This window comes from Miscanthus floridulus, chromosome 4, assembly GCF_019320115.1.
Source record: "Miscanthus floridulus cultivar M001 chromosome 4, ASM1932011v1, whole genome shotgun sequence".
NCBI classification, from domain to species: Eukaryota; Viridiplantae; Streptophyta; class Magnoliopsida; order Poales; family Poaceae; genus Miscanthus; species Miscanthus floridulus.
The window spans coordinates 101072063-101081836 of NC_089583.1; the positions used below are offsets into that span (position 1 = coordinate 101072063).

General features: G+C 46.8%; 1 protein-coding gene across 1 annotated transcript; it reads right to left on the bottom strand.

The window, feature by feature from the left end:
• Window positions 1-1734: 1734 nt before the first annotated feature.
• On the bottom strand, window positions 1735-2214 carry LOC136548929 (ethylene-responsive transcription factor ERF015-like). Its single transcript, XM_066540282.1, has one exon. The coding sequence runs from the start codon at window positions 2212-2214 to the stop codon at window positions 1735-1737; it is 480 nt and encodes a 159-aa protein (XP_066396379.1).
• Between the last annotated feature and the right edge of the window lie 7560 nt (window positions 2215-9774).

Here is a 9774-nt window from a genome sequence, read left to right on the forward strand (position 1 = left end):
TTCCAAACTTATCCATTGGATATAAAGATCCTCGTGTCCGACTCCATGTTGGTGATGGTATGTTGAAAAGCTGGTGCCTGGTGGTATTTTATATGATTGTGATAGGTTGTAGGATATGCCACTATTGTTTATAGCCTCAGACATATCGTTTCTGCAGGTCTTGATCTCTTATAGTTCATAGTATACTTGCTTTTGTTTTGCAGCTGTTGATTTCCTGAGGAATTCTCCTGAAGGAAAATATGATGCTATTATTGTCGATTCATCAGATCCAATTGGTGGGTTCTTGCTATCACATATTTTAGTAATAAGAAGTATAGAACTCTCTTGTACATTCGTTTATCACTTCATCCACATGTCATTCTTGATAAGGTTGCTTCTTGTTGATTTCTTTTGTTATCCTGTTATCTACAATAGCTGGTTTAGTATGCATGGGCACATTTGGAATGCAATATTTCATATGAAATTGTTCATTTACATGTGAGGGAACTTTTGTGGTGGTTCCAAACATAACCTCGCTATACCTAGTTGATTTGCACCTGTGGCCTTTTTTTAAAAAAAAACTAATATGCATTCATAAAATCCACTTAATTGATACCTTTTGTCTGCACACTGTTTTAAATTCCTTTCATACTAATTATTACAGGGCCAGCATAGGAACTCGTGGAGAAACCATTTATTCAGACAATTGCTAGAGCTTTGAAGCCTGGCGGTGTTCTTTGTAATCTTGCTGAGAGCATGTGGCTGCACACACATCTAATCCAGGATATGCTTGCTATCTGTCAACAGACATTCAAGGGTGCCGTGCACTATGCCTGGACAAGTGTTCCAACATATCCCAGGTATTATGCACTAATATCCCAGGACATGCCTATTGTACAATGACCACAGGAACATTTTGTTTCAACAAGCTCAGCAACTGTTCAGGAAGGTTTTCTTGAAAAAAAATGCACCTGCTGGTGTCTAAGTAGCTAGACATGAAACCACACTCCATTTAGTGACTCAAATTAAAACTTACCAATTTTTAATTCATGGACGATTTTATATCCAATCTTTATTGTAGCTGATTTTTTCTGAGTGCACGAGTCCTTCTCTGTTGTCTCAGGTCTTATTCAATGATTTCCTAGGTACCATAAATTCAGGGCCTGGCTCTGTTCAGTTGGCTGAAAAAATGACCGCTGCTGATGCTGATGCCCGTGCGTAACCGGCGGCGGCGGTTCCGCATGGAGGTAAGAACCGGCTGCTGTGGCTGCATATTGAACCTAGGGATTGTGATGGCACGACACACGGAGGCAACGCTAACCGACGGCTGCTGTGCAGGGAGGCTCAAATGGGAAGGCCACGCCTACGACCACAGCGGTGCTCGCCACAGGCTATAGGTGCTCATGTAAGTTTCTGGCTCCTCTTGCTTGGAATTTTACAAGAGTGCTAGCTAAGTCCACTGTTTTCGTGCCCCATGCCAATAATTGTTGGGTGAATTTTGGCGTTGCGCATGTTTGTATTTGCCATTCCAATAGATGTTTATGGCAGGGCTTCAATTGCCAGCGCCAGGCGCGATCACAATCGCAGTCAACAAATAGATCTTTTGTACCTAACACCACACACAACTAATCTTCATTGGACATAACACAAGAATGGACAGTGGGTGTAACATACGAAGAACTATTTCTAACCAAAAAGGAAACTACAAACCCAAGGGGTAGTCCCTCTCAAAACAACTGTTCAGTGCCTAAGCAGCTAGGAAAAATGCTTCTTGTTGATCCCACGATGGTCGTTAGTTAGGGTGGCTGCCTCAACGCCGGCGGTGGCAGCAGCACCATCAGTACCTGGCACTGTCGCCACCAGAGGTGGTGCCGGCAGCACTCCTGGTACCTCGGTGCACACGAGGGGTGCGAGGAATGGAGCACACCTTCGGCCGTAGTCTGCAGCGATCACCCTGATGGTGGCTATGTCGAGGTGGATGCGAAGGTGGTCAGGGATGGCAGGGCGCTGGATGTCCGGGAAGTTGAACTTACATTGTCTGGGGAGGCACTCACCATAGAAGCAGAACATGGCGGCATCATATGCCAGAGCCGCCTCAAGGGCATGCCTAAACCTGCCGATCCAGAGCCTGAGTCGTGTGTGTGGGATGCGGATCTCCGTAGCCCAGCTGCCCCAACTCCGCTCTCGTACGCCCGTCCAGCCTAGGCCCTTCTGTGGGCGACGGTGGTTGGACATTGTTGGCACCGTAGCGAGATGCCCTCTGCGGTGCTGTTGGGAACGTCCCCTCTTTGCTGGTGCTATGTTGCTGGTTGGCGTGGCTGCTGCGGGCATAGCTCACCACCTGCAGTGTGCAAGAAACTTGAGCGAGGGCAGAGTGGTGGTGTTGAGTGGAGACGAACAGGAGAGAGGGTGTGTTTTTAAACGCGCGTTCAGAGACAGGCCGGTGTACTGGTACCTGCCTGGCCAATTACTGAAGTACGAAGTAAAAAAACAGAGGGGACCATATTTCGATGTTTTGTAAGCACTGACTGGACCCTGAACCTACTGGTGTGATTGTGCTAGATTCTCTCCTCAGATAGTAAATGCATACACACATCGTTTCAGGATTCTATAGGTTGTTTTATTTGCTGGCAAACGTAGTTTTCTGGGTTTGTTCTTGTTCCTATGCTTGCTACTTGCAAGGCATTAGGACCTGCACCTCTTAGATCACAGTGGTTATTAGCACACAAGGTAAGTGGTGTTCTGATAAAGGTTTTTGGCATGGGTGTATTGAGAGTGTTTCAGCCGGCGTTAATTTAGTTGTTCCGTTTTCTTGTATTTGTAAACAACTGATTAGAGGACCACTAAAATGAGCTGTCATTGGCCAGGCTCCAATGTGGCTGGGCATATTACCAGAGAATATATCTGGATTAGGGTGCGGGTACTGCCGTTCCAATATAGAATATATGTCATCACAAGCACCCAACACACATATTTATCTCAAGGTGGCAAATAAGGCCATTGGACAGTACATATGCGAGAACACGCAAAACCAAAAGTACACACATAGGTAATTAGCAACACACATGCTAGAATAGCATAGGAGCCTAACATTGCTAAACAACATCTCGGAGACCGAGACTCTAGGTGGATGGAATGAGGCATGGGCTTCTAGCTGCACATGTGCTGGTATTAGCGATGAAATATTCGCTGGATGCTACATAGCATTGTGCCATAGCACTAAGTTACAACGTGCTCACGAGACTGGTAGGATAGCATAGGGCTTTAGATGTAGCACCTCTGGACTTCCTAGAGAGCTCTGGTGACTGTGTCCCTGGCAGGGAGTGCATAAGTACAGGTTAGCGAGTCATTCGGAAGGAAACAGAAGAGTGTTTGGGACCAGGCACAAACCAAGGAGCATGCATACCTTTAAAGACTCCCAGAAGGGATGTACATAGGGGTGCTCTCCAGGACAAGGCTGAATAGTTGTTCGACAAGCTGGACATACCGTGGGTCTGGTCCAGGACAGGGCTCTGCTCCAATGGACGTAAGAGGAGCCGCTAACGAAAGGATATCACCATAGCTTGAACAGATGGAGCCGAGGCGGTCAAGAAGTTTTTTATGAGATTTCAATAGATCGTCCGTCTGTACGCGCAGCATATCATACCTGGTCTGAACAAGCTGGGACCAGGACATGAAGTGGTTCAGTTGCCTGTATGTCTCCTTAAAGGCAGGATAAGTTAGATCATTGATGCAAATATTCAGCCTCGCTATAAAATAGCAGATTGCTTGCTCAGAAACACTTTCTTGTGCCTTATATTCGGTCATGCAAGGGATGGGATGCTGTGGAAGGTCTGAACTTCGGTAAGCCCTTGCTGCCCGGTTGGGAAGGAAGCTCAATGCTGAGCCGGCCATGGTTTCTTTTCTTGTATCCACCTTAACTGCGCCCTCGGTGCGAATAATTGCGCCTATCTTGGGAAGGATCTGTCTTAGAATGCCTGTGCGTGATATGTCAAGTAAAACTGGATCCTACAACAAAGTTAAGCAAATATGAAGAGTCAGAACATCTGCGCGTGTATAGGTGGACCCAGAGAATTAAGCCACCACCTGAATTCATTTAGGCACGCGGCCGGGGTAAGCCAATACCATCATTCTTCATTCAAAGCCAACTAAATAAAGTAGTACCTGAGGCATGGGGACATGGGCACCCAAGCCGCCCAATGGAAGTGGTGGCACGGGGACATGGGCACCCAAACCAGACGATGGAAGTGGTGGCACCAGATCATGGGCATCCAATGGAAGCGGCGGCGCTGGATCCTCGATGATGCTCTTACCCTTATCCATGTTGACGATGATGCTCCTACCCTTATCCATGTTCCTGTCAGATGAGGGAGAACCTACTTCGTGAGAAATATAACATACACTGGTGTATACATAGACCACATAACTTTTATATCTAAAACAAAAGCAATTATAGTCACGACTTCATGTTTGTAGTTATATTTGTTCAAAATAAGAAGCGTCACCGGCACATGCTAAGCCCTGAAAAGAGGACCAAATAAGATAAAGCGGCTGAAAGTTGCATTAATGGTTTCACAATGTATATTCTTGTAATTTATCTAGTGGACCACTGCCTGGCACATGGACCACAGCAAGCGCTACTTTGGTGTCTATACCAGGAACCTATCGCAAGGAGAAATTTGGAAGGCTGAGTGACCCAGTGCTGACCTATGCCTGCCTGCAGGTCGCCGGTGTAGTCCTAAACGTGGAACGTGCCATATAAATAGAGAAGCCTGCGTAGGTGTAGTATTGGCGGCGAACATGAACCCATGGGCAGGTGAACTACATGCACGACAAGGATGGCCTACTTGAGTAGACTGCGGGATCGGTAACAGTAGGTGTCTTCAATGAAATGCGCCTCAGGCACACTACCAATTTGGGAGGGATGCAGCGCATCGCTACGAACACGTTACGCACGAGTGGGTGCATGTGTGACTGCGATTAAACGAGTGGTCCTTTTGTCCACTGGCAGGGTCACCTGAGACCCTTCTAGGCGCCGCCTCCTACCCTACATAGGCTTCTAGGAGTCTGTGTCAGTGTGCACCAGGCACACCTAAGCTGTCCCGGTTTGGGCGGCTACCCTAGATAGGTTTTTAGGAGTTTGTGTTGGTTCCATTATGGGCACACGTGCACAGAGAAGTACATTTTTGGCCGGATAGATGCATCTAGGCACGTGCTGAGAAAGCACACATTAGGTACCCCTTTTGTATTAGATCTCTCACCCTGCCGATGGTAGCGCGAATGCATGGCCATATTTCACTCACGTAGTTGATCTATTACTTGCATTGACGGCCTCGTGTACTGACTTAATGGTTAATGGTGGAAGACTCATCCGTCAAACGTCAGCAGGCAGCAGTAACCTATATTGCAGGCTCAAACTGACTCGGTATGGTGCCATGACCTGCACACACACAAAAACAAAGATATCTAACAGCACACTAACGTAGCTTGGCAGCCCTTGCATCAAAGTTTGATGGATGTGATATTTAGAAGCCATCATCATGCCTTGTCCATAGAGCTAAATGGGTATGGTGGATGAGGAATTGGGTTCACCAATTATGACGCAGGTCCATCGAAAGGCCATGCTGCCTCTTTCCTGGTCGGCGAGAGGAAGCCCCACACGCGCTCAACGTGTTGCTGTTGAAGTCTGTGGAGGGTCTGACAACAAAAAAACAACACGTATCCAATGAAACGTATGAACACTTGATGGGACATGCATAGAAGGACAAAAAAACACCTGCTCTTCCCAGGTAGGATAGTTACTACATTAGGAGAGATTTACCCCACATGTCTTCTTCCCTTATATACAAATTGACTACCAGCCGCTCATTTACACGCACGCAAACTACTATCAGCTAGTGCATTTCTTTGCACGGGAAAAAATACTACCAGCTACTTCTCTGCGTGCAGGAAGCTCACAGCTGGCGGCAGGAATTTACAGCGCATCTAATGCCTTGCATGAGGCAGATGAAACGCAAAACAGGAACACAGCATGCAGGCCGCTCTGAGCGACAATACAAGGTACGGTTAGGTTACTCATAACTCCTCCTTTTGTCCACACCTATGGACATGCTAAACAATAAGATCTGGCATCAATTAAACATAGGGGGTAGTGAGACTGGTAAAGCACAACCCCTACTCCATCATCCTTGTTTCTACAATCTCAGCGGCGAAACTTTTCCGTTCTCTCTTTTGTTCCCATTCACCAATCAGAGCACAGCCAAGAGGTACAACCCTCCTGGGGAGCAAACCACACAGACTTATATTGATGATGATGTTCTTACCCCCATCCATGCTCCTACTAGATGAGTGGGAACCTACTTTGTGAGATATATAACATACAGTAGTGCATACATAGGCCACATACTTTCTACATCTAAAACAAAAGCAAATATAGGTACGAGGCCATGGCCGTAGATATATTTGTCCCAAATAAAAACTCAGACCAGCACACGCTAAGCTCTGAGAAGAGGACCAAATAACATAAAACCGGTGAAAGTAACATGAATAGTTTGCCACTGTGTGTTTCTGCATTCTATCCACGGGACCACATCCTGGCACATGGACCACAGAAAGCGCTGTTGTCGCAGCTACAGGAGGAACTTATCGCAAGGAAAGATCTGGAAGGCTGAAGTACTCACCGCTGAGCTATGCCTGCTTGCAGACTGCTAGTGCAGTCCTAGACACGGAACCTGGCATATAAACAGAGAAGCTTGCACAGGTGTAGTATTGCCGACCTACATGAACCACAGGTAGGTGAACTACATGCACGACAAGGATGGGCTAGCCGATTAGATGCTGTTACTGCTAACAGTAGCCACCTTCAATGAGATGCACTCTAGGAACGCCACCGTGCGTGGTAGGTGCACCTCAGCTGTCTCACACCGCAGTTAGCTCTGTGCGCACGTGAGCACAGAGAACTACTATTTTGGCAGGGTACATGCATCCACCCACACCATGACAAAACACACGCTAGGTACCCTTTATGTATTAGACCTTGCACCCCACAAAAAACGACAGCACCTAACATGCACCTATCTCGCAGGCACACACTCATTCGGCAAGGTGTCATGACCTGCACACACACAAAGAAACATATCTAACAATACATTCATGTAGCTTGTAAACCCTTGCACAGCTGGATGGATGGGACATTTAGAAGCCATCATAACGGACTGTCCATAGAGGTAAACGGGTAGAGTGGTTCAGGGACTGTGCTAACCAATTAAAACCTAATTCCATCGATAGGCCATGCTGCGTCCTTTTTGGTCGGTGAGAGGAAGGCCATATGCGGCAGATGCGTCGCTGTAGAGGGTCCGAGGATAGGGACCATTCCACAAACTTTGTCTTAACAAACCCACATGATAGATGTGTTTCTGTCCCTTACAAATTTACCATCAGCTACTCATTTACACGTAGGAAGATCTCTATCAGATACTGCATTCCTGTACATGCACAAGAGTAAATATCAGCTGCTCACCTGCATGCAGGGAATTTACTGCCGACGGTAGGAATTTACAGTGCATCTAATGCCTTGCATGGGGCACCCGAATCGAGGAACAAAAACATTGTATGCAGGAAGTTGTGAGAAGCAGGCAAAGGTACGGTTAGGTAGGGCATAACTCCCCTTGCATGACCACATTTATGGCTAGAGTAAATAATAGGATCTGGCATCAGCTAAACATATGCAATGGTGAGCACGGTAAAGCGCAGCCATCGTACGCACTAAACATCTCACTTTGATCCTTGGCATTTTTTGGCAGGGCTCTCATGCACAGTCCATCCAAATTCTGGGCAACTAGGCAATGTATACTGCTAAACGGCAGAAACAGCAAAACAATCAGGTCAGCATTCATCGCCCCTACTCTACTATCCTGATTTCCACAATCTCCATGACCGAAATTTCCTGCTTTCTATTTTTTTTACATTCACCAAACAGAGCACAGCCAAGAGGTACAATCCCCATGTAGACCAAACCATAAAACTTATTAGCACATAGGACTCAAGGTGCGAGTGCAGGCACTGCATAGATAGTAGTATAATGTACAAGGAGCTGGATACGTCACAAGGGAAGACAGTTAGACAGAACACTTTAATTGACCTGAAGCCAGCACACATGGAGGTAAAACAAATAGGGAGGCATATAGACCATTTGCTCACCAACCGAAGACGCCTGGTGGCAACACAGCACCAAGGCACTCTAGCCGACAAGTAAAGGCCCTAGTTTAGGCACTGCACCTAAGACAAAAACATAAAGTTGCCTACCTACTAAACTGACATAGCAAACAAATAGATACATGAGCCCAGGGCTCTCCAAAGCTCAACATAAGTAAGGACTCATAGGCCAAGTTCATACCATAAAGAGACACTACCCAGTACATGACACGCCTAAAACTAGAACAACGACTATGGCGCCAACACGGATTGCATAGAGCAGCATCAGATTCATTGGTCGAAGCTGTGTAGCCACAGGGGGTTGACGGTGGAGTCCAAGCACATAGGCCTACTCATCGCTGGAAATTAGAAACACTTTGTCAGCAAACTAATGGAACCCAAAGCTAAAATAGTATAAGAACGAATAGGCTACCTTGCTCCGGCTTTCTTTGCAGGGAATAAATCCCTGCAAGCAGACCTCGGTCTCTTGCCTAGAATAGTTCTACAAGAAAAACTATATAAGCAAATTAGCCATACAGGGTCCGTACTCCACCCGGGAAGGTGACCATAGCCATACTTAACGTCCAATGTTGGAGGGACCTAGTGTAATACCTTCTAAACTAATTTCGAGGGGTGTGAAGAGTGCAATACGTGGATATGGCAAATGATTTTAAACTACTTAGTACAAAAAGGTACATACCCATGCTCTTCATGGACATCAGAGGGTACCTCCTTCCCCTTGCTGGATTGAGGTTTTGGTATTAGCCACTGCGGCAGGGTAGGAGGAGGGGTCGAGCCACCGTCTGCGTTCTTAGGAACCTCAGGAACGACAAGAACATGTGTCTGATCATCTTTTCCAGAGGCAACACCTGATGTCCCAATCTTTGTCCATAGCTTTGGTATCCCTAGGACGATGCGGCGAACGTTCGGTGGGACCACGAGCCTGACCAAACCGTTGGATCGGGAAACACCTCCTAGCTTGGAAGCAAAGCTGGCCAGTCCTAAACGTTTTGCTCACTGATAACCACCTGGAAGACGTACTTCCGACCAACAAGGCCGCGAAGGGGTGGAGGCAGCAAATTTGATTGGATGAGCTTTCTTCAACAAGCTCAGCAGCAGTCCGCGGACAACCTGTTCAGCACTCCTCCAAAGAGAAATATTTTCACGCGGCCAGTGCTATCCTCGATGATCAACTTAGCTTATAGCTTGGGTAGGCAAGAAGAAGGCACATTAGAAATAAGTTTAGCGGCCTTTGTTTCCTGGGTAGGACCAGTTACGTCTGAAGCAAGGATTACCTGGGAACAACACCACTGGTTTACCCTCATCGCAGTTAGTGCATTCAAAGCATCGAAAGTAGCCTTCAACCCCGCTTGCATGTATTGCAACCTTTATACCACCAACCATTGGAACGTCTATTCTCTTACAACTGCGTCGCAGGTGAAACGAACAGCCTACATGGAGGGCGATTAAATTGTATTAACCCGACGAGTAGGGCATATAGGTAATTGGTATGAAGGAGGCAATACATTGCTGTCGTGGGGATCCAATGCTAGGAGCTCGACAACAGTTTTTCCTGTGCCTGCTTCATCACCCAAACCCGCG